Source organism: Mugil cephalus, chromosome 6 (genome assembly GCF_022458985.1).
Source record: "Mugil cephalus isolate CIBA_MC_2020 chromosome 6, CIBA_Mcephalus_1.1, whole genome shotgun sequence".
NCBI classification, from domain to species: domain Eukaryota; kingdom Metazoa; phylum Chordata; class Actinopteri; order Mugiliformes; family Mugilidae; genus Mugil; species Mugil cephalus.
This window is the reverse complement of record NC_061775.1, coordinates 19,923,081-19,949,471: the sequence shown is the minus strand read 5'-3', so window position 1 is coordinate 19,949,471 and position 26,391 is coordinate 19,923,081. Positions and strand designations below refer to the sequence as shown.

At 41.5% G+C, this 26,391-nt stretch overlaps 1 protein-coding gene across 1 annotated transcript in view; it reads left to right on the top strand.

Moving 5' to 3' along the window:
- LOC125009992 (contactin-associated protein-like 4) overlaps positions 1-26,391 on the top strand; it is a 93,582-nt gene that overhangs the window by 26,014 nt on the left and 41,177 nt on the right. The window contains exons 3-8 of the mRNA XM_047588327.1: positions 6,755-6,948; positions 10,778-10,925; positions 11,787-11,990; positions 21,790-21,965; positions 22,405-22,551; positions 24,860-25,127. Of these exons, the coding sequence (XP_047444283.1) occupies positions 6,755-6,948; positions 10,778-10,925; positions 11,787-11,990; positions 21,790-21,965; positions 22,405-22,551; positions 24,860-25,127 (1,137 nt within the window). The remainder of the gene's footprint in view (positions 1-6,754; positions 6,949-10,777; positions 10,926-11,786; positions 11,991-21,789; positions 21,966-22,404; positions 22,552-24,859; positions 25,128-26,391) is intronic.

The window sequence follows — 26,391 nt, the reverse complement described above, 5'->3', positions numbered from 1 at the left end:
TGAATTTACTCCAGGCTATTAAAGAAAGGTGTGACACATGAAATGTTTAAATGCTAACTTGCTGACCTCCAGTGCGGTTCACCTGTCGTGTCACTGGCGATGGATGCTGTGAACTTGGTCTGAGTTTATTTAACAAACAGAAACTAAACTACAACACTTCAGGGATGAGAGTAATTGACTCTCAGCGTTCCTCTTTAGCATGCTGCTCTCAGTGCATTCAAATACTCCAGTAGTTACAATGGTAACACCGTGAAACGACCAGCACAGAGTTAAACACAAGTGAATATTGGTCTCGCATTTGCCAGGTGGAAACCAACTGGACTCCAACTCAGTGACAGTGATGCTAAACAACTACTTAGTCAAAAGTCTGCCACATTAGCTGCTGAAGTGATAATGATAGTGTTGCTTTTATAGCTGGTTTCACTGCCCTCAACAGGTCTAATACGTTTTTATCAATTTAGACAGAGATTAGATGCATTCAAAGCCTGTTTAGGTTATTTACCATTAAGCCTTTGATTAGTCGCCCAAACGTAACTAAAGTCTGGTGCAATCTTTGTGAACATCTCTTCATGGTTCATGTGCCGCTAAATGTGGGAATGTCTAACTTTAGAACACCTGCCTCTCAAGGTGTTTGGTCCATCGCCCTAAAAAGTCACGGTCTTCTGATTAGTTAATTGGCTGTGGTAACGTGGCAATTTGAGCGTCCAGCAGAGCGCTGCTGTAGCGCCCCTGACCCGCATTTAACCTCAATTTCCCTACAGAGTGTGTAAAAGCTTTCGCTATTAGGGAGAGGGAGCGGGCAGGTATCCTGGAACGCCGCTGAAAGACATGCATGACACAAACGGTTATTCTGTTGATCAAACACACGACGCATGGCTAACATAGTGGATTTAGCAAATCCCTTTTTTCACACGGATTTCCACGAGTGCACTCTGTGCTCTGCTTTCTCCTTGGGCTGGTAACCAGCAGGACCCACCTCCTCCTAATTCCACCTCTGCAGCCCCACATGTCAATTGATCCGCTTCTCCCTGTCACTCTCTCACTCTGCCTTTCTTTCCTGTGTCTGCGTTCATTGCTTCTTCCTTGTGCAGACCGGCTGTAATGAGTAAAGGTCAGTGTGTCTGCCCTCTCCTGTTGTGCTGTCAGTGTCCATGTCTGTTACTGAGGTACTTATTAGCTTTGGCCTTTAGCTGCTGCTCTAATGAGCAGGAAGCACAGCAAGAGGAAAGAAGATGACCTGAGACACAGACAACTCAACCCAAAGGATTTTGTTTCCCCACCGAGACGTGGAAGCCGAGTATCCAGCTTTGAGCTGCTCCTGCTGGCTTTGTTTTACTCACCAGAGAAACAACATTATCGCTTTATGCAAATTGTGACACTTTGATGTTTTGATGTCCCTCTGAAAAGGGATTCGCCAGCCTTAGTGGTAGTTGCAGTAATGTTAAAAGAAATATATGTTAAAGATGCCCTCATTATTATGATTACTCACTTCGTTGAAAACGGAGACAAAGGATGTAAACAAGTACGAAAACAGGCAGAACTAATGTCTAACAGGCAACAATAAAAGAGTGGCTTAAATACAAAAAAAACAAGGTGAGCAGGAAAGTAAACTAAAAGTTGAGTACATGTAGTAGGTGGAAACTGGCTTATGCACTGATCAAGCATAACATTACGACCACCAACAGTTGAAGTAAATAACACTGACCATCTTATTACAATTAAATGTTTTACTGGTCGACATTTGCCCTGGCATTCACGTGGATGTTACTTAGACATATACCTAGATCAGACCAGACGCTCCCACCACAAAGCAATGACACACCTTGATGTCAGCAGCCATCCCCAGCAGGATGCAGCCTGACAAAGACAGACACAGATGATTCAGGAATAACTACAAAAAAAAAAAAAAAAAACATGAAGAACGACACATGGTGTTGACCTGGTTTCCAAATTCACTAGATCCCAAAGTGATCAAGTATCTGTGAGATGCAATTAAAAACGTTTGATCCACAGAGGCCTCTCCCCTCAACCCATAGGACCTAAAGGTTGGTAAAGTGTAATCAGACACTCTCAGAAGGCCCATGTCCATCCTCTGATGAGTCACAACTGTTTTGGAGCCACAGGTGCAGGACCTACACAATATTTGACAGGTGGTCATAATGTTGTGCCTGATTGGTGTATATAGCACTAAATACCAGATGTTTAGCTTGTTATTTGGCATTCATTACCTTCAAGGGCTTCCACTGCCTTCCCACAGTCATTCTGCAGCATGGCCACAGCCACAAACCCACAACCAGAGCCATGAAACAGCTTCTTAATCGTAAAGAAGAACAAGGAGTCGAACCAAACACCCAGTCTGTGATTACACGAAACGACAGTGGACAAGGCTGCTGCTCCCCACCAGAAAATGTCTCAGATAGTTTCTGCTGTAGAGATGTGACCGTATAACACTGCAAATCATCCTGGAGTACTGGAGCTGTTTAAAAGCTCTGTATAAACTGAGGAATAAAATATTCATGGCGTCATTTTTTATGTTTTTTTGTTGTTCTCAAATGAAATATCCTCGCCTAACTTTTGGCAGCCGAGAGCAAGGGGACACACTGTTCGCTCTTATGTTATTTCACCCCGGACCAAACTAATTGACGTGACCAGCCGTCGGCCTCTGGTGCTATCTGTCCAACGGAGCATTATGTGGAACAATTCTAATGGGGTTCACGGTGGCTCCTGTTACTCGAATACTTGAATATGAAGAGGCTGCGCGGTAGATGCGAGAAGGAGAGAGTCCGCTTCGGCTGTGTGTCTGAAGTGTGTGTGATATTGATTTGTATTGTCCTTTTGTCAGCATGACATCACCTTGGCAACCCGGTCTCAAGTGCTCTTCGGGCTGGCTGTTAGTTTGTGTGTGTGTGTGTGTGTGTGTGTGTGTGTGTGTGTGTGTGTGTGTGTGTGTGTGTGTGTGTGTGTGCTCTGTAGGGGAAAAATCCCTCCATCTGCTGCTCAGGCACCATAGATTTGCTTTGCCCTGACTCTGCACTTTTCATTACACACACACACACAAACACACACGTGCACACACAGTCTTCTCAGTATTCAGAGCATCATTACAATGTAGCAGCCCTTTCCATCACCTCTTCATAATCAGGTTTGGCTGAAACTCGTAGCTCCTCCTTTCTCGGTTATACTTCTGTTATATGTCACACACACGCACACACAGACACACACACTCCTTTGAGATGCCAGTAGGATCCATATGAAATTTCAGCTGGGTCCGTGTTGGCACCGTCCCTGCAAAGGTTAGCAACTGTATTAAGGCAGTCCTCTCCGTCTGTGTCTTTTAGTCCCTCCCTCATTCTGCTCTCTGGCCCTATCTGCTCCTCCGCTCACCTTTTTCCCACCCACGAGTCCTCTGCAACAAGTTCAATTATCCCAAGTAGAAACCCACACCAAACAAATGCATTGGGTAACATAACACAACAGAGAGTTCAGACCGCATGAGTCCCGAGAGAAGTATTCCTGGCGTCCTTCCTATTTCGAACTGGACCGTTCATTGAGGTTAATTCAAAACCAGGACCTTCCATTGTTCAAATCAAAGCTATTTTGTTACTTGCAGGGCTTTTTTTTTTTGTTGCTGAGCCATCAGTTTCAAAATACCACGCACATTTACTTCAGTTTTAAGAGGGATTCCTGTGCCAAGAGATTAAATTAGAAACATGAGCTGAGGACGCGAGCGAGACAAATGCATAACCGCGTGTATTCCATGGAAATGGAATCTGGGAGTTTATTGGGCTTATTTTGTTCACAAGTGAAAAAAAAAAGGAAAGAAAATTCAAAATAAGAGTATAAATCAGGTTTTAAAAGTACATTCTAAGATGCCTACTCTATCGCCCCTTTCTCATTTCAGAATACAAATTACTCCTTTCCCCCTCTTTACAACTTTTAATAGACTCTGGACTCACTTTCCCTTACGTAAGCATTCTCAGCTCTTCTTGTTGCTGGAGACCAGTGTTTACTATAAGCTTCAGTTAACACATCCACCTGCAATCAGCTTCGGATGCTTGGTGATACAGAATCTGTGAACTCAGTTGAATCATTGACTCATTTTTAAGTTGTATAAAAATGAATGGCTTTGACATATTACAAATAAAATCAGAAATCTACCAGCTACTTCTGGTTATATTTCACTGCAGCAGTGTCTCGATTAAAAACACACTTAAAGTCTACATTGATATAACTCAAGATGCACTCACAAATTCATACTGCTCCCGAAGGCGTATCTCAACTACAACTACAACTATATTGTATATACCTTCACTTGACAGTTTATTAGTTACACCAGTGAAAATAAATGCATTATAATATAACGGCCACACACTAAATCCTCCTTCATGACTGTTGTAAAGCTCAGTTTATGCTGAAACAGAGTAAGAAAGCTGGTGATTCAACTGGACACTTTAACTATATTAAGTCAAATATAAAAGTGATACTGTTGTTTACTGGCCCAGTGGTTCTTAACTAGATGATGCCTTCATTAAAACTCGGAAATTCAACATTCCAACTTGGAAATTTCATACTTCCAATATCGTGGTGTTCACGTTACAGGTTGACTCAGAGGAGAAAAAAAATGGTATATTGTCACTGTTTGCTGAACAGTAAAATATGTTCAGCAGCTATTTTTTTTATTTTAGAAGCAGTAATTGACAACTCAGAGCTATTTGTTTACCCCAAGTTGTCTTGAATGCAGCGTCAGCTGCATCTGGATCTCAACCAAGACCCACATCACACCCTACTTCTGATTGGTTAATGGTGTTAGTTTGCAGAGGAAAAGCTGCCTTACTCTCATTCCATCGGTAGAGGAACTCAACTGACTGATCGAACCTGACAATATTCTGCATCAACATTTTTATTTTATTTTTCTCTAAATGCCGCAATACTTTAAGCCCTATTTAGGGAGACACGCAATACTGGTTAAAAACTGGTGACTGGTGAAACAGGTGAAAACTGATGGTGAGCTCAGATCACGGGCCCACCGACCAAGAATAATCGAAATGTGTGTCGGTACAAAGATATACAATTAAATAGTAGCTACTGTAAACCACTGCCTCTGTAAACACTGTTGAGCCAGCAGCTTTCTCGGTTGTGCTGATGCTGAATACCATGAGCTTCACGAAGCGTTAATGCTTCATAATCACAAGATTTATTGCAGTTACTGTATGTTCGAATGCTAGCGAGTTTTAGCTACCGTATAAACTGGCTAGCGAGTGCATGTTTGCATTTAATTTACATCACTTTGAAAGCTGCATCAAATCAACCGGGATTCAACGATGTGAAGTGAAAGTCAGGGAACCTGATAAAATCCTGTTTAATCCACTTTAAACATGTGTACATTCGATATTAAAGCCTGTGTGCCTTTTTGCCGTTTGCCATTGCAAGACAAATATTACACAGTATTACACAGTATTGGCATAGTCTAATGCCAATGAGGAATGCCAGTCCTGTTTCCTGCTCCCTCCAATTACGTTTTTAACAGTTTATTCTATTAAGTAAATTGGTAAACAAATCATATACCTTTCCCTTTGGCTTCGACTTTAAATTGCAGCATCAGAAGTGCCACGGTGATGTTGGTACAAGCTTTTTTTAGTCACAATATGAGCACAGAATTAGTTAATCTTACCTGGACGTCCCCTCCAGCTGTTGCAACAGCTGTTGCCAGGGTAAAAATGGCACGTGTTACCCCTTAAAAACGTGATTGCATTTGCTGTAGAGAAGACAAATTTTCACTAATTTCAGGCGTAGAAGTGCATAAACGTGAAGGAATAAGATTCTGAATGATTTCGAAGCAAATTTCACTTAGTTCCATAAAAACCAGAACAGATGCATTAAATATAAGGAGACATTTTCCTACGGAGTTGTGGGGAGTCATCAAATTGCTTTAAATACCATCCTGGTGCCGCTACTGCATCTAATCCATTTCTCTTCAAGCATTTGAGACCCAAATATATCCCACTCAATGTCTTTGATTATGAGGATTTATTATTTATCACCCTGAAACCAGGGGTAATATTTGACGTACTGCTGCATTTTATGTCTTTGAGCATGTAAGTGGACTTAAATCGTAACCAGGGAAGAGCTGAACCAAATTTATACTGCGCTTTGAAACATTTAAACAGGGTTTTCTCTGAATGTGCTGTCTATTAATTATTATAGAAACACAACATTAGCTTAGATCCCTTCTCTTTGGCATTCCTCTAATCTGCAAGGCTGTATTACAGAAACAAGCAGTTTGCATTCTCATCAAAACAGAGATTTATTATTGGCCACCTTAAACATCTCAACCTGAATTGTCTGTTCTGAACTATACACTTTCAGTTTTAAAGTTTAATTCCAAGTACATTAAAATGTAATGCATCACGCTCTGTCTCCATCCTTGATGTCTCTTCTGCCTGTTTGCATCAGACGCACACATGGATCACCACTCTTCACTGTCGCCAGCACGCAGTCTCGTTTACATGACTTCAGAGGACATTACACTCCATTTCATGGAGGCTTACACGAACCCTTACCGACCACTTGCCTAACGCTAGCCCACGCCATAACCTCAAACCAAGACTTCCTCTTTAAATTTAATAATTTACTGTAGATCACTGGGACTTTTTGTCCCTCCAACATGAGTAATACTTACATTAGGTTCTTTGCACACACACATAATATAAATTCACTCCTCAGTAAAACACATCTTTTGTATTCCCTTGTGCAGGGGCCGGTGGTTGGTCTCCTCTCGTCTCGGACAGATACCAGTGGCTGGAGGTGGACCTTGGGAGACGGACCCGAATCACTGCCGTTGCCACGCAGGGTCGCTACGGGAGCTCTGACTGGCTGACAGCCTACCTGCTGATGTTTAGCGACACGGGACACAACTGGAGACAACACCGGCAGGAGGACAGCTTGGGGGTGAGTCCCCTGCTATTAATAAGTAACCGCTTCACTTTAATAATGGACCAAACATTGGTGGGACAATGTTAAGAAAAAGGCATTATGGATTTTCTGATGTTATATTTAGTGTTGTGTCCAGAGACGTCAAAAGTGAGCTGTCATGTCTCAGCGGTCTAAACATTAATCTGACATGTGCCAACTTTCTGGTGGAGTTAGAGGAAAAGTCGGGATCACTGCAGTTGTAAGGAGGCATCCACTCTGGAGCATGAATGTCAGAAATCTAAATCCACCATGTTGATACGGAGATGGGGAAAGTTTGAAAAGTTAAAGGATTACAGTACTAGAGATTTAGATATCCATATAATCCGTCAGATAGATTTTTCTGTTTTCCCTGTAAGTGCATAAAACACATCTGCAGAGTAATTTCTATGTAAAAGAAGAGCTCACAATTTATAGTTAAAGAATTAAAGATTGCACATTTCAACAGTTTGCAAGGAAGTGCAACTCAATCCTCCGTTTCACCGAAGTTAAAAATACATTCGGCCTCGCAGTCTTAGACATCATTTACATTATCTTTGGGGACTGGTAGTGCCTGCAGCTGCAAACCTGCTCACCAGGAGCCTTTCACTCTTTATTAATAATGCATGGAACTATGAAAGGGACCTGGACAAGGCTGTGTTGATGGCATGGAGCCGCTGTCAAACAGTTTAACCTCTGCTGACAGGAGGTTGGTGCTGTTGTTAGAAAGACCGCCTGACGCAGAAAAAGTCACACCTTTGATTCCTTTGATTCCTTTGGTTCCTGGAGCGGCGAAGGTGTCCATCACAGGTGCGCAAGCAAGTCGGTGAAGGAACGCTTACGAGCGCAGTCATTGACGGTTGGTCTTGATAGGAGTGTCAGCTCGCTGCCTAACATGTAAATGCAGAGGAGAGAGCCGACTGAGACGGGCTAACTTAACTACCTGAGAACTGTGGCTGCTTCGCGTCTGCAGGTGTTCCCTTTTCGCTTTCTCTCCTTGCATCATTATTTTCCGGTGTTCCTTTTAGAACTGTTTCATTAAATAGAGAGAGTAGCAGTGTGAAGAATGACTAATGTCAGAATGACAGGGAGCCACGCAAGCCTCAGTTGGCTGAACAACATTTGATATCATATTTCAGAGGCACTCACGCTTCGCCTCCCTGCTTTATGGAGGAAAGTGTGGCCCACTTGTTACAGTCGCAGCATGAAGAACTGCTTTTGATTCAGATTCGACTCGATGCGATTTTCTCGCAAACTTTTCAGAAGCCCCAGGATTCATCGCTGGAGAGAGACAAAAACATGTTGATTTGACACTCACCATGAAAGGTGATGAATCCAGATCTACTATCAAGAGTGTTTTTAAAGATCCATAAATTAGTCAGCTCAGTGTCTCTGTGAAGGTGGAGACTATCAGTCAGCTTCTCCCTGACCGCTGCTGCTTAGATGCTTCTTCTTTCTCATTTTTCTCTGCACCGGTAAAGAATTACATACATGAGTACAGATTTGAAATACTAGTACTTTATCTAACAAATTCAGTTTAATTTCTTGTTATACAGAAATACAATAACTTGATAGCTGTCATTCATTGACTGACACAGTCCCTGATTTATTTTTATCTTGCGGAAATCACACGGGATTAGATTATAAAATATATTAGCAGCTTTGTTTCTTTTCTTGGCTTGTGATTTTTTTCTAACTGCAGCAATTTGTTGCAGTTGTGTCAGATATCAGCAAGAAAACAACTGTGTTATGACCATAGGCTGCATACAAATATGGACAACCAGTCCACACCTCCTGACTGACTTAAGTTTTTTGTTTAATTAACACTGCGCTCTGCTCTATCTCCAGCAGTCACAAAGAAATGTTGGATTATACACTTTTTACGCACTATTTTTTCCAACTCTCATATTCCTATTGGCACAGCAACCGATAGACATCACGAGGTCACATTCTGTTTCTGTATTCGTATTTCAGTGTTTTACTTTGGCCCAGGTTCCCACACTGCAGCCAGCCACCAGGGGGAGCTCTACTTGCTTTTTGAGGAGTAGTCTGTCTTTAGTTAGAGATTATGATCATGACCTGTGTAAGGGTGACAAGATTCAACATGAAAAAGACTATCCCAAGTCTACACCAGCAGTTAATTTAAAGTGTGTTTTAAAACATGTGGCGCTAAGTATTTACGGAAGAAACCAAGATAAAATGTGTTACCTAGCTTACTGAAATATACAGGAGAAATTAAGGTAACAAAAAATAAATAAATCTGGCAGTGCTTCTCAACTTCCCGATGAACAAATGTCATCAACTAATTGTCAAGAGACAAAGAAGACAAGCGTTTACGGTTTGGAGAGGAGGGAGGTGAGTGTTAAGCTCTATGACAGTGATGCCATGTCGCTTCCTTAGAAAGCAAAGATGAAACTAAAGAGAACTGCACCACGTTAACGGTGCTCTGAGAGAAACCTGGTCATTAAGCTCCTAAAAATCCCCTATTATCCAAACTGTCGTCTCCCCTGCTTCTTCAAACACAACCACATTTATAAGAGAACAGCTACAGGACCCGAAGACTATTTTCCAAAAAGATGGCGAAAACTTTTACACATGATGCATTATGGATGTTTTTATTTATTTATTTTTACCTGGAATTGAGTATTTTTATTTTGTTGCACTGGTACAACTGGCAGAGGAAATTCTTCCACCCGCGCTGATCTATGATTCTTCCCCATGGCCTCCCCTGATTTCCTGCGTCTCTTTCTCTACACCAGCTCTCTCTCCTTGACTGAAGGCTTGTCAGAGGCTACTCATATTTCAAAAGATGCTCTGGCAAGTAAATGAGCTGCTGCTCTCCTCGGCCTCCTCAGCAGGAAACAGAGCCATTTGTTGAGCTTAACGCTCCGCTGCGCAGCCGCCTCAGCCCTTCAAAGCACTGAAGACGGCACTGAGATCACAATTATACAGTGCCGGGGAAGCCAATTTCTCTCACATGGCCACATCAATATACACAGAGACGACTCACAGGCACACACACTCTTCAGCAGGGAGGACAGAGACGAGCAAAGGGCATGCTCATGAACACATGCACATGACTTCAGTCTGTGTGTGTGTGTGTCAGTAGATTACCACATGCAGCTGATTGGGAAAATAGAAGCCATTAGTCTTTTGAGAGAGGCTTTGGTATGGAGACAGAAGAGGTCCCAGGGTTATTGATCACTGGACAGAGATGAGGGAGAGGGAGGGACGTTATCGTCTTCAATGACCTCCTTGAGCTCAAAGTTTGAAAATACAGAGAGGACTGCGTCAGGAGCGAGGAGGCGAGGAAGACTTTTTCTTCGCGCTGGCTGCAAATTTTAATGAGAACTGCTGCCTCCTTTTAATGTGAAGTACCTTTCAGTTGCAAATGTGGTTATATAGCTGCACATTGCGTGCTTTTTGTCAAGACGTTTCAAGACTGTAGCTGTCGTGAGAACACGCAGCAACCTCACAAGTGTGTGCAAATGATAAAACTACAAAGGAACCTCTGTGCAACTAAACTGCGATATATTCTTCTCCTTCCACCTCCACTATATCTGGAAACATCAGCAAGCATGTCACAACTTGTGTACTCAGACTCAATAATTTCTCGTATTCATATGGACTCGTCAACACGGTAAACACGAACCCATTTCAAGGCAGCATACATCCAATACAGTATGTTTCTGTCTGAGCTACCCCAAACATGTTCACTACATCACTTTTTCCATCAGAGTTCCTGCAAACAATTCGTCTTGCGTGCTGCAGCAACAAGCAGCTAAATATCAGAAATGAAGCGCACTAACATCTACTTCCGCTCTTGCAGGCCTTTCCAGGTAACAGCAACGCTGACACTGTGGTCCAGTACAAACTGGAGCAGCCGGTGGTAGCTCGCTTCCTTCGCTTGATCCCACTGGACTGGAACCCCACAGGGAGGATTGGACTCAGACTGGAAATATATGGCTGTCGATACAGTAAGTTTGCTCTCAATGTTTAACTTCAGGGGCAGAAACAGACTCTTGTTTGCTGATACTTAATCTTTTTGACATCTTATAGTCAGATTCTAAACTGGATGTCGTTGGTTTTGGCTTTTAGCATTCTCATTTTTTGAAGGTTTGTAGGAAATAATGTGTAAAATAATGGACCCTTAAGATCTCTAGATTACTTACTTTGGATAATATTAAATAAAACACATTCATAGTAATGGTTCCTTGGTTGCTTAGCTTTCTGGACAACACAGAACATTGTTGTAGCATGTATATTTATAATACAGGTTCACAGCAGGTTTGCTATTAAATAATTACAGTTTAATGGCCCGTCCGTCTTTTTTATGGACCTGTAGTTGCTGCTCTGCAGTCATTAGCCCGGGACCTGGCTGTACGTTCCACTGTGGCATTTGACGTTAAAGGAGAAAAATAGGCCGGAAAAATCAATGCGTTACAAACGATAGAAATAACGACGGGCACTCGAAAATACTGTCTGTTTTTTAGATGTACCGTGGGTACATTGTTTTCATAATAGAGTGTGATAAGAATGGAATCGATATATGAACTGACACGACCACATGCTCCAACAATAAAATGCATTCACCATGAGTGAATTCAACATCTGAAGTGACGGCAACAAACATGGTACCTTGGTGTAATATGCAAGCAAGCAATATGGGGGAGGCTGCCTGGACATATGATGAAGACTTCTACAAGCTTTAAGCTATACAGTAGTTAAACTAGAAACTAGGTCACAGCAGATTTTATAAATGCAAGGAACTTTTTTTATTCTTACTGTTATGCAATGTACAGAATCAAGCTCTTCTGCCCCCCTGTTATGTTCTGTAGCCTCTGATGTGGCCAACTTTGATGGCAGAAGCAGCCTGGTCTACAGACTGAGTGTGAGGCCGAGCTGGACAGCGAAGGAGAGCATTGCTCTGAAGTTTAAAACCCTGGAGAATTCTGGGACGCTGCTCCATGCAGAGGGACAAAGAGATCACAGCCTCACTCTGGTGCTGGATAAAGGAAGGCTGCTGCTCTACCATCAACAAGGTAGGACACTGACATCCCATTTGTACAGACTTTAATTTATACTGGATCGTTATTGTCTTCCAAGGTGAATACGTGTCTGTGATTGGTGAATTTAATTATTTGTATTGCTGGGTGATAAAATGATGTCTTTATAACAATAATCATGTACCAACCAGTCATTTACACTGGATCGTTATTGTCTTCCAAGGTGAATACGTGTCTATGATTGGTGAATTTAATTATTTGGTGATAAAATGATCTCTTTATAACAATAATCATGTACCAACCAGTCATTTGTGATAAATCAATTTGCTTGAGAACACAACCAGCTCTTTTCCATAGCTGTGAAAGATCAAAACAGGGAAAGAAAATACTTATGCAGCTAGAAAAGCTGAAATAAGCAACCATTAGGAAAGTCAGGCGTCAGCAAAAGACGAGGAAAACTGTCGCCAGGAGAAGTCATATAACACCGGTGGATCTGTGTCATTTTAAAAGGTGATGCTACCATTCTACTGAGCATACCGCAATACAACAATCTGCACTATCAAGCTGTTCGCAATAACATTTTGCTAACAAGCCTCTTGTGGTGGCGCTAGTTCAAGCCCCCGCAGCAGCTTCTGTGTCAGCCCTTTCAATGAATCTGTGATAAAAACCAAACCTGTCGCTGTATATATGTCTATTAATATTACTATGTGATACATGTAAGGGAAGCATAAGTGAATACAGCTCCCAGTGCACGTGTGCATCACAACATGTCGTAAACGTTGAACCACATTGAGTGAGGAGAAAGTTATTCAAAAGACCTGTATGATTTATTTATCCCGTCCTAATCTGTAGACAACATTGTCCCTAAAATCTCAAATGAAAAGTTCTACCAAAGGTCTAACAAACATGCTGGGTGTTTCTCCTTTCACATTAATAACATAGTAAATATATTTTTGGTTATTGCCGATCACTATGAAAAAATATTGGAAATATATTTTTGGATAAACTCACCCTAGTTGGCTACTACTGTCCAACATTCAATATGTTAAAGTGTAATACTCTTGCTCAGTAGTGGTCACTATGGCCACTAAGTGGTATTTATGGGATAAGTAAAATCCCCTTTTTTATTATTTAAGATTCAAGACGTTCATTGTCGTATACACAGTAAGGTAACACTGAGTCTTACTTTGCAAGTTCTGCACACAACTAAAATAAATAGCCAAGCTAAATTAAAATGAAGGAAATAAACTTACTCTAAGCACACAAGAAAAAATAAAAAAATGGCCTGAGGGACAAACGTCCTCCTTAACCTGTCCATGGAGAGGGACAGAGACAGCAGCCTGTCACTGAACGAGCTTCTCTGCCTGAGAGTGTTGTGTGAACATTGTTCGTGATGGACCGGATTTTGTTCAGGGTCCTTGCATCTGCCACTGATGCCTGCCTTGTATATCAGTTTGTCCAGTCGCAAAGCGTCCTTCTTCTTTGTGTTTCCTTCCCAGCACACTACAGTTTAGAAGAGGTCACTGGCAATGATAGTCTGGTGTCCAGCAGCTTCCTGCATCTGCCTTAAACGACCTCAGCCTCCTGGGGAAATAGAGACAGCTCTGACCTTTTTTGGATACTGAGTCTATGTTAGCTGACCAGTTCAGGTTGTGATCCAATTAGACATCCTGGTACTTATAGGTCTGAACCACCTCTACACACTCCCAGTTGGTGGTTACATGCTGCAGTTGGGACCTGGACCTCCGTTAATCCACTACCGTCTCCTTGGTTTTAGCTGTATTGATCAGAAGATGGTTCAAGGTACAATATGTTGTACACTACAGTTACAGCGGTATTACAGTGCAAAAGATATGTGCAAATGTCACATTGCCATTGATATGTGCAGATGAGGCAATGAGGCGGTATGTGTTAAAAAGCTGCAGTCACTCAGTGATTCAGTGGCCTGATGACCTGTGGATAGAAACAGTTCGGTTTAGTCCGGTTGTCCCTGTAGCTGAGTGTGAACAGTATTCAGTTTCTATCATTATTACAAAGTGGCCAGGGGGCATCTATGGTAAAACTAGTGAAAAGTTGACACATCATTTTCTAAATCATAGTCCAACACATAGCTAACACAAGTTAGCTCCATACTGTCTATCGTAAGTTTTCCATCTCTGGATAAAATGTGCTGCAATGAGCTACTAGACCAAACTGAACTTGTTTATTTAATTGCCTGTGAATCACACAATAAATCTTTTCTTCCTATAATTATGACTCTTGGAAGCACTTTCGGCGTTTAAATCTGGTGTCTTATTTCCTAAGTTTGGATGAAATTTAGTTTTCTGAATTTCGTCAGACACAATTTCACAACTTTCACTCCCACTGATTCCAGTTAAGTTTTTTAAAGAGCAGAAAACAGCAGTAGTAGAGTTCCTGGGGACAGGAACTGAAGATCCTCTGCCGTAGGCTTGCTGAAACTCTGGATGCCTGAATTTGTCCAAAAAAAAAGCTATTTTGGCTAACTTCTTCTGGGTAACTTCGCTAACAAAATCTGCCGCTCTATCTGGCTGTTCATTGGTGTTCATTGCTCTGGGTAAATGTCAGCTAAACGCTCAGACTGTACTGAATAATTATACACTCACTCAAGCTCATGAGCTTTCAGCATCTTGCCTCTATATATGGAATTTAATATCTAACACATTCTGTCCCTATAATGAAATGGAGCAAGTTTCAAGTTAGTCTCCATCCATCTGCTGGTTCGCTTGTGTGTTTGTCAGATGTGATTTTCTGAGATACCACTGATTCAATTTTGAGTGTGTCTTCCTTCTGCACATGCCAATTATCTCATTACAGTGTTTATTTGTTTATCCATATGTCTCAAGCAGCGTTTCAGCCAAAGCTCATTCGCTTTGAAGAAATGTGACAAGTAGATAGATAACATCGCTGCAGCTGTGAAGTTGCATGTCAATACAGTAGTGTTGACTGACTGCGAACGAGGAAGTTTTATTATTTCTCAGACTTGGCTCAGAGCCTTTCCCTCCAATCTGGTGCATCTCTCAGTTTTTCACTTTCAGCTTGATGTCCTCTCTCAGATTCTATCTCTTTTAATCTATGATGAATGCTAGCAACATGTGTTAAGGACGAACATAGAGGAGCTCAGCGGGCTAGTGCAACATAACACGACCGACGGACTCCTCCTGCACAGACCGGAGCATGGCAGAAACTATGGGAAAATGTGTGGGTATAGTACAAAGAAAAATAGGTCTAAGGTAGTTTAAAAAAAAAAATAAAAAGGGAAAATAAAATCATATAAGCAAAAATATACAAAAGTTGCATATATAAAAAAACTACAAGAAATAGAAATATACGTAAATGTACCCTACATACATCAGTAGGACCAGTGGAACCAGGTGGTAGCTGGCAAAGTTCACAAGATATGGTGTTCAGATCAACCTGATGGTCACGGTGCTCTTTGCATGGATGAGGGAAGAATTCAAAGACATATTAGTATAGACCAGATTTCGAGAATAGTGTATCACATAGTAGATGTAATACTGTAAACCATAGGTCTTCAACAGGCGGTCCGCAGAGGCACTGCAGGGGTCAAATCAACCAAAATCTTTGGTTGATTTACCTATCTATTTTTAAAATTTTCCCCCACAAATTTAAATTTCTTTGGGATCAGAAGAAACTAAGAAGTATTAAAAACAGCATCATTTTTCAACAGGAAGTAGTAGTTTTTGAAAAAAAAAACAATGTCCTCATGTGTGGACACTGGGATTTCATTATTTATATTCTAATAAAGTCACCAATGTGCGACAAAATGTAAAACCCACTATTTTTATACCTGCACATGGCTAAGCAGAACCAGAATTGCGAACAACTGAAAGAAGTCCCAATGTCCTCAAATGAGTACATAGTTTTAGCGAGGTTGTAGCTCATTTCTGTTGATAAAATTTGTGTGTCATATCAAACTAGAAACATTAATTAGCATAAATAAATAAGTTTTAACCTTTGCTACCAGTAGATGGCAGACAAAAGTGTCTACTAACGAGGACAGCAGGTTTAAATGAAGGAGAATAAGCTGCAACAAAACTTAAAACCTAATGTCCCCATATGAGGACACAGGATCTCAGGAGGTTAATATAGAACACATATAGTAGGTAGGGGGTCCCGACTTAAATCTCTCTATCAGTTTGGGGTCCTTCGCCTGAAAATTTAACCCAAGTACCGAACTTCCATAGAAATGTTCCCACCTCATTTTTGTTCTGTGTAAACGTGGAGCGGTGAAGGAGTATGACCAGCATCATACAGCAGAGTTTTATCTAAGCGTATTTCTGCTGCAGAGGGAGGGAACTCAAATTCAGCACTTGCAGACATTTATTGGCATGATTGGATGTTTAAAAACGACATTTATCTGTGGCTCTATGTATTTGTGGTAAACTCCACTGTTTGCATATGTGATTGAGACACTTATTGAACTGCCAACATCTTTGCACAGGAAGCAGTTTGAGGACAATTGTGAAATGTTCAAACACCATAATAAGAACATGTCAAGAGCTGAGTATCGTCTGACAACAGGTGCACAAAGATCCCAGATTCCCACAGGTATTTTTCCCAGGATATTTCAGCTGTAGTTCATATATTTCAACCTCCCTCTCTCCCTTTTCTATGTTTTTTTTATTTGGAAGAGGACAGAATATTGTCCTCTTCCAGTTGCGAAGAGGTTGGAATAGTATTATTTCCCTCCTGGTATTGGTATCTGTCAAGCTGAAGAGAGGTGTCATCTGCAAAAGTCATCAGTCCGACATCAGCTTGCTGAGTGACACCTGTCACATTTACCTGCTAGGCTCGGGCTGATAGTCAACAACATGCTCAAAGAGCTCTGGTCGCAGAGAATGAAAATAAACACCGTTGTTGTTGTCACAGAGCTGAGATTAGATTGAGCCCAGATAATCCGGTGATATCAGTCAAGGCTGGAACAAAAACATCCTCTGCCTTATTGTTGACAATGCACGATTCTTTGTCTTGCGCTCGTTGTTTTCCTCACTGCCTGCCTGCTATTCCCTCCTTTTTTGACTTTCCTCTCCTTCTCTGTCGTTATTTATCGCACCGTATTCGCCGCATCTAGATTTTTCTCAGAGGTGATCATTTACCTTTTTCAATTGCATGCTCTTTGTCTTTCCCTCTTTCACAAAACTCCCTCCCTGTGACTCCCAGGAGTTTGCAGTCTGCAGACAGTGTAATTTAGATCAATAGCTTGGAGCAACCATCCTGAGCCACAGCATGCTCCCCACAGTCAGCTGCTGGAAGGGAGAAGAGGAGAGCAGAAGAAAGGAGAGTGGAGGAGAGGAGAGGAAAGGAAAGGAAAGATGACAGGGGAACTAATGGAGCAAAGATAATGCTCTGTTAGTTAGATGTATTATCTCCATGGTGGAATGTTAGAGACTCTCCCAGGCTCTTCAAACTTATCTCTCCCATTTGGCAACCTGATCCCGTTGGTCCCGGTCCTGACGTTAACAGTGATGCATGTCACATCACGAGGAAAACAAGCTGGCTGAGACTCGGAGGAGCTAAAGGTGGCTAATGACGGCTGACACTGAGCATCAGGGACACGTATAGCCAGAAACACACAAACATAAAGAGCTCAGCCAGAGAAGAAGTGTTTTTGTTAGCCAGTGAGTAACACCCATTCGAGTCAATTAATGGCTGAATGAAAACAGTAAAACCGACATTACATACAGACCAATGTGACGTTCGGAGACGATAGACGTACAAACAAACAAACAAACAAACGCAGCGAGACAGTTACACCCTCACTGTCTGCCTGTGGCTGTCCAAGCAAGTTGGAATAAATTGCCTGGCTCATTAAGATTTATGTCCGCTATCCAAAACCATCTCATTTCCTCTATGCTTTACATTTATCAAAATGTCAGTTGGCTATAATGTAGCCTGCTGCTTCATAATTCAGTTCAATTCTGAACTGTCACCGGGAAGCTGTTCTACACAGTAGTAAATGCACTGAGGGCTACTGCGTCCCGCTCCACTGAGTTCTGGACGAATTCTGGTGTTAAGTATTGCTGACTAAATTAGGATGGCATCAGAGAAGCGTGCAGGGCAAGCTGCATGTTAAGTGAGACACTTTCTTTTCTCTGTATCCTCAGTATTAATGACACGCTGCGCTTGCTGTCTGGTTGCTGGCTATGTTTTAAAGCAATAAAAGGCTGAATATTTCAGATTATAGCAGAAATAAAACATCACAACAATCAGGTTTGTGTTCATTGCACAGAGTGACAATAGCTACAACTAGATCTTGCCGCAGGCATCCAAACAGCGCTGTTGAAAAGAGATGAATGTCTTTGTTGTGCCAGTTGGCACAGAGTATATAAGACTATGAGCTGTGGTGATTACTGTTGCATTTGCTTACTGTATTCCATTTTGTCCGGAGTGATTTACACCAGGCCTCCAGGAGTTTCTGTTGTAAACAGCCTCATAAGAGTTTCAGGGGAGCCTGAAACTGCAAAGATAGCCATTTCACTCGTGCTGTTGTGCACTCCCCTGTTGTATAATAGGTTGCTAATACTGTTTGTGCAGCTACAATACGCTATCTCTAAATAAATACATTGTATGCTACACACACACAGCTTATTGTGAAAAGGCAAATGCAAAAGAGAGAAGAGGGATGACACATAAACCAGGGATGTTTGTGTACACACCGGCAGTGTATTAAAAACTGCTTTTGGTAATTACCTCTTGATTTATTTGCTCATTGTAACATATATTATTATTATGTTAAACTAATGGTTAGAAGTTGAAAAAAGAGCTGATTTCTATGCAGGATGAATCCAAAATGCATTTATAATTTCTCTCCCCTCCAAGAATTACATAATTATAACTCATCGGGGATAAATAGTTCTTATGGCAAAACTGAGACGGGCATGTTTCATTGTGTATCATAGATAAGAGACAACTTTTTTATTACCGCATTTTAAGAAACATTATTAATATAATTTTTTTTTTTTCAGGTAGTGTCTCCATCGACGACACAGTTTGTAATAATATTTTTTTTATAACTGCAATGCTTTAATGAGAGCCCAGTCATCGATGTGTTGCATATTTCTTGCCTGGTGTAGCTGCAACGCAATTCTTAGTCAGTCTGGTAACACAATTTAAATTTCATGTGTCGTTCAACCATATACTGTATAAATATGGATGTGGAACTGCTCCTCTAAAGTGAAGCTAAAGCAAATAGAGCTCCCCCTGGTGTCTGGCTGCAGTATAGGTCATAAGCTCCGCCTCCTCCATGTTTGTGGATGGGACTTGGGCTAAACTCTAAAATATACATAAAATATTTTTTTTCAGGGATATTTTCTGTCATTTCATTTATTTTATATAATGTTGATGAACGTTCAAGTGTCAATTTTTTTGGATAAGTTTTGAGTTGCGGCTCTAGATACAGGATGTGACATAGTCCTACAGCTAATTCAACTCCCAATGGTCCACAGTGTGTGACTACGCCGCTGTTACTTTCCTGTCCATACATCCATATATACTTCAGCAGCATGTTTTAATCCTCACAAACTTTAATTTAACACGCTGACAGCTTACCATGAATATCTTAGTATGTGTTTTTCACCCACTATGTCTTTTTGTAATAAACTCTGTGATTGAAGTTGAATGGTTTAGTGAAGGAACATTACTTTTGCAATCTAGCCGTATTTCACATGCTGTCACCACGTGATGGTAAAATCCCGAAACAATAATGAGAGCGTATCTCCTGATAAGACCTGTCACTGTGGTCCTTCCTAAACAGATTTAGAGCTTGAGAAAAGCACCTTAATGGAATGGCAGACAGAATATGATTAGGTGATATTGCCTCGGGGAGCTGTCTGGAACACTAGACTCCTGCGAAGTTGAAAACTAGTGTTCAGTGTACAGCCCTCAGCTGAGAGAAACATTCAATATCAGTCCACTCAGTCTGGATATGTCGATCAGTTAGTGCGTGTGTCCGTAAGACAGATGCATTACTTCAATTTAAACAATAAAGACAGTGGCAGGTTGGGGTGCTCTCAAACCGAACCTGCGTTCTCTCATAAGCATGCAGAGAAGAGAACTGGAATTAAGGAAATTGAGACTGACAGAGAGTGAATGGGGGAGAGGAGCGTTTCATGAAGGGAAGTTAAACGATACCATTATTTCCCTCGGATTGATTTCTCCCTCTCTACTTTCACTTATTCAAGCTGTAACCGAGTTTCTCGCTTCATTAAATGGTCTAAGTTGTCAAAGGAATATTTTTGGGAAACATTAGATACTGTACTGCTTTCATGTCTGGGCTAGGACGCATTTAGCTTAGCTTAGCATAAGAAACTAGCCTCAACTGGCAGAACAGGCCGACTGTGTTTGCCCTTATTTCAGTTTCTGTACAAAGCTAATTACCTCCCGAGATGTATTACTTGTTGAAAACTGAGACACGTAGACTAAGAATGACTTTATTCAGACTTTGTATAGGGAAATTGTTTGGTCACAGTAACTTAGTTCTACATAAAGACACTCTTGAAGATCCCAAGTCTAGTCTAGTCCAATCTAGTATAAAATAATATATATGAAAAAATAACAACATTTGCATATGAACAGGAATGGATATCATTTTATCCGATACTGGTGCCAAACTGGGACTTCTGAAACGGTGCCGATGCTTAAACAGTGCCCAAACATTTGTCCAAAATTGGTGTCTTTTTATTTTTAAGGCCGATCACCTACCCAGCCATTGAGATCAACTTGCCAATGTGCTTTTTGCAAAGTACAAGGCGCTCAATAACAACAGCCTGGTTGAAAGTCTCCAGCAACTTGTTGCACACATTAAAAGACCTGAGCTTCTTGTTCTTGTCGACTCTGTAACAAACACATTTCATATGTTCACATTATGTTCAGAATCTGATGCTCATCTGTCTCAATCTGGTCCATCATGACGGTTTGATTGTTGGCTAATCAGCTTTGAATGATGCCTCATTCGTAGGCAACTGTCATCAGATTTTGATTGTGTAAGCATCATGGGTGTAGAGTGCACTCTTACAGAAGATGCAGACACTGGAGCTCTTTCTCATTATGTTTAGTAAGGAGCTATGCACAACAACCACTCCCGGTCTCCAGCCTGTGTGTGTCCAGATCCTGCTCTTGCTTTCCCCCAAAACGAAAACACTATGAGTCTCTTCTTCCCTGGATTTTAGCAAAACGCACATGAACATGAATGCCTGGTCATAAAATAAAATAAAATATATTAAATAATCATGAATGTGCTGTAAATCTATGTATCTGTTTTGAATGAGATGTCTTTCATATTCAATGACTGTGTGTTTCTTTCCTTCTTTTCTCTACCAACACGTGCATAAAACAGATCCACCAATTTGGACCTGCGGGCGTTGAGCCTGTCGTTAATTATGTCCTGCTATCATTTTGCTGCATCATCATTTATCGTGCGGCTGTCCTCCTCCCTTTCAGCATACAGATATGTTTTCCCTAATGAGAAAGTGGGTGGGCGACCTCACTGACCTGCTCCTTGTTTAAAACTAAGATGAATATTTTCTACTCAAGCTGCAGCGTTTCTGTGACTCTTTTCGTGACAGATGAAACAAAAACCTGTCTTTAGGTGATCTGGCTGCCAGAAATAAGAGACATTGACTGGTTTCTTTAAGTATGTCTGTGCTTGTTAACAATATATATGGAGGGGAACATACGGGACGTTGACCTTGACCAGTTTTTTGATGAAAACAAATAACAAAAAATGAAAGATCCTGAGCAGGAAATGTACATAAAAAAAAGACAACTTCCTTCTGTTTCTCTCTCCATGTGGCAGGTGTGAGTTCACCGCATGGTGGTCAGCTTCTCGTTTCCCTCGGTAGTCTGCTTGATGACCAGCACTGGCACCATGTAAAGCTGGAGCGGCTCAGCACTCACCTCAACCTCACCGTGGATAAAAACACCCAGCAGGTCAGCGTACCAGCTGAGCTGAGCCGCTGGCACATTCACACGGTGAGAAGAAAAAAACACACAGAATCTTTTGAGCATCAAACGCCCCGAAGAGATGTTTGAAGTTTGAAGCTTTACAGAATGCGGCACGGCTAGTTATGGTCAGCCCGTCTCTGCGTTGGTTGGTCCAGATGATGATGAATCCTGCAGTGCAGTCCTCCTGCTTGATTTTATTCATTTTCCAAGAAAATGAAAAAGGCAGGAGGTGCTGAGACTCAGCGTACCCAACCTGCTCATGCACTTACTAACAAGCATGAAAGGCACTGAAACTCATGCATTTTGGCACCGCAAGCTTTAATATACAGAACGAATGAAGATGATGTTGTTTCTACGTATGTTTCAATAGCAGTGTGCTCTGTTAAAGACGGTTAATTTTTGCAGTGGTTTTAACGGGACTGTGTGTGTTTGTGTGTGTTTGTGTGTGTGTTGACTCTTTGTGCAGCTGGGTGTGGCAGCTGTTCAGAGCCACGGACTGCAGAAACCCATCCTGTCCAACAGGAACTTCCATGGCTGCCTGGAAAACCTGCTGTACAGTGACCTCAACCTGATAGGCCTGGCTAAACAGAGCAGCCCCCAGGTCACTGCAGTGGTAAGCGATTGCGTGTCAGCATTTTTGGAACAGCATTATGGTAATCCACCATCCAGAGTTTATGAGAAGGACAAAAATGGGTGACTGTAGGGATTCGCTGGTTCAGAGTGGGTTCAGGTGACCTTGAATTCTGTTCATCTTTGCCTCCATAAGAAAACAATATGTACACATGGCCTCTCGTAGCGGTATTTCAGAGCTATCAGTAGTTAATAGTTGTAAAGCAGTATTGTAAAACGCCGCAGCATTAAACATTTTAGAAATTTAAAAACAAACAAACAAAAAAATGAATGTGATCACAGAGTCACAGATTTATTTTGTGAGCAGGTCTGCCACAGACAATGTAATGTTTTACCATTCAGCTTGGTACCTCCACCTACACTCATTAAAACAAAGCTTTCCCAGAGGAACTTGTTGAAAAAAACAAAAAAAACAAAAACAAAAAAATGTTTTTGATGGAAATCCAGCGATACAACACAGTAGGTATGAAAGAGAGCAGTCAAATTCAAAGATGCCTGAAGGAATAAAGCATCTGTTTATTAAACATAACATTGATTGTCTCTAGTGAAAGAGTTACAGGGCAATAAGAGCGACTGAACAAATGTTCTGATGTTGAGTGACTTTTCTAATCTTTCTTAATTGATTTTATTTTTTCAATTTAGCGACAAAGCATGCCAAGATTCAAGATCACTTTATTGGTCCCCACAGGGAAATTGTTTTGTCCAAGAGTGTCAGGGTAACACAGAACATACGTGAACCAGACATAGACATAGGAATAAAGAATGAGGTAGTAAGTAAGAATTAAAAAATAAATTTACAGTCCGATCTACAGTTCTACTTACCTGGAAAAAACAGCATTTATGTACAGATGTTAGATTTATAGGCATTTTAAAGTGTCTCTGTCCCAAACTTTCTCATTTATGCATATCAGATATGCCGTAACATTATGACCACTGACATGTGAAATAAATAACATCGACCATCTTGTGATGGTTAATTGTTCTGATGGGAAACTTTTAGACCTGGCACTTGTGTGGATGTTACTTAGACATGTATCACCCTCAGAAGACCCATGTCCATTCTCTGATGAGTCACAACTGTTTTGAAGGCACAAGTGAGACCTACACAATATTAGGAAGGCAGTCATAATGTTATGCCTGATCCATATGGAAGAAACCTGTGAGTGTAAGTGAGGTGATGGGTGTCTATAAGGTTGTTTCCAACAAAACTAAAACAAAGGCAACTGTACTTGTTGAGTTTTCTTAAAGTAGTTTCGCAAGAAGCGTCTTGTAAATGACTGTGGGTGGTGCCCCCCTTGAACTCACATGACGAAGGTCTGCTACAGGTTATTTCAGGTTTTTCCAATCAACATGAACACAAACTACTTTAGGAGAAAAACTGGTTCATTACTTTTTCATCATCCTAGTCGAGCCCTTTATGGCCCAGGCTATCTCTTGATCACGGTGGTAATTAATTATATCTGTCAGGTGTTAACATCCGCTATCAGCGTAATCAAATGCGGCCTTGATGAAAAACTTGGAACAAGTCGGCCACTTCAGTTCCCATCACACTTTTTGTGCTCCTCCTCCCGCTCCCTCCTCCTTTTCTGCAGCCATGTTGTTATTATGCTAATGGTCACCGTCATCATTGTCATTTTCACCATCTGCATCATCGTCCTCTTTATTTTTACACTTGTCATCATCTTCGGCGTCATTAGCGTCATCATAATCGCGTTCATTATCATCACCAATGTCATCGCGTGCACATTTTGAAGTTGAAGTAAAGCCCGAGAGCTATGAGAAAAAGAAGGAAACATTAATCAGGGAAGTCTATAAATGGTCTTCTTCGGTTGCACAGCAATAAAAACCAATACACGATATGTGCCTCTTATTTTAATAATATCACATATCCATTGATGATTATTTCACTTCTCACTGGCTACTTAATATTTATGATTGTGTTATGGAAATTTTAGACGTGCATGATGCCAATAAACTTGTATTGTACTGTGCAGGGTGCAGGACCTACACTACCACTCCTTCTCATTCATCTTCTCACTGAATTAAATGAGAAGGTGTGACTGGTAATGTATACATGACCCTGAAGCTTCAGGGTTTCATTGGAAGCCCACAGCGTTTTAGCTGCTCAGCTGTTATCAGTATGGTAATACAGGTGTCCTTTTTCCGAGAGGAGCTGACGAGACCTCCGTGACATCAAGTCACATCGAGTCAGCCTCTGCAGTTGCTGAATATTCATGTTTTATTATCTCTTTCATAATCATTTCTCTCCCCCTCCCTCCTTTCTTTCTCAGGGCAATGTGACCTTTTCCTGCGCCGAGCCAGTTTCAGTCGCTGTGACGTTCACCGATTCCCACAGCTTCCTCCAGTTGCCTGGACTGACATCGTGGTCATCAGGGGTTGTGTCTGTGGCTCTGCAGTTCAGGACGTGGAACAAGGCGGGCTTGCTCTTGACCTTTACCCTCCCTCAGCAGGACGGCGCAGTCCACCTGTACCTGAATGAAGCCAGGCTTCGTTTACAGATCAGTAAAGCTGTCAGGGCTCCGCTGGAGCTCAGCACAGGTTGGTCCAATTATTGACTATGACTGCCTCTGCAGCTACTGACCCAATTGTATCATGTTCATCTCCTCCCTCCCCTTGTGATCTGTCCCACCTCCCTCTTACTCCTGTCTCTCCACCCTGCTGGCCAGCCAGCTTCAGACAGATATGCCCACATGAGCCTCTTTTTCAGCTCAATTTCTCTTCCTGTTAAAAGAGACCTTCAGTTAAAAGAGTTCTCCCCTGCCACCAGACTACACCAGATGATAAAAAGTAATGGTTAAACTCAAAACTGGCAGAGATAAGCCACGTTTGTGGTTCGTCAGCATTTTTAGAAGTTCTTAAACTTTTCCATCATCAGATAGGGGACGTCCCTGTCATCCATTATCTCTAACTTTCACGCATGCAATTGGCCAACTGCAGAAAGTTCTGGGTTCAGTCCGACCAGCCGACCCAGGCCTTTCTCTGTGGAGTTTGCATGTTCTCCCTGTGCCTGCGTTGGTTCTCTCTGGTTATCCCGGCCTCTTTCCACCATCTAAAGACATGCTTGTTAAGTTAATTTGTGATGCTAAATTGGCTTTAAGTTTGCATGTGAATGTGAATGGTTGTCTGTCTCTCTTTGTAAGCCCTGCAAAAGACTGGACAGGGTGCAAACTGCATCTCGGTGGGATAGGTGACAGCTGGGATAGACTCCCCTGTGACACTCCAGAGGACAAGCAGTTACAGATATTGAACGAATGAATGAAACAGCCATTATGCTTCTCTTTCTCTTTCTAACAGTTTTCTGAGTGGTACCCTTGACTGGGTGTAGCACTTTACATGTGTACCACTGAAAACCACATATCAGTCCTTCTGTGGAAAGAGTATATGAAAACGTACAGCATTTTCACAGTTTTTAAACACGTAAACTCGCCATTTGCCCCATCTCCATCTCTTTGAAGGCTTTGAAAGTTTGCTATTTAAACAAGTCACTCAACACGATTACACAGCACATCTAAAAACTAGTACTGCGCCGTGACCCAGCTCACACATCTGTGCTCACCAGTGCAGCTGTCCACACAGACTTTATCACTTTATGCGTGGAACTGTGACCCAGAGTAGGTCTGGGCGGTATGACCAAAAATGCAAAGTATTTTTCATTCTGAAATGAAATCTGAGGACATTCGATATTAAAAAAAAAATAAAAAATTATGTTATCAGGATGAATAAAGAGATATTCGGTTTCATTTATTTTGACATATTTATGCATATTTAAACTACTATGTCTATAATGTCAATAACAGCGCGA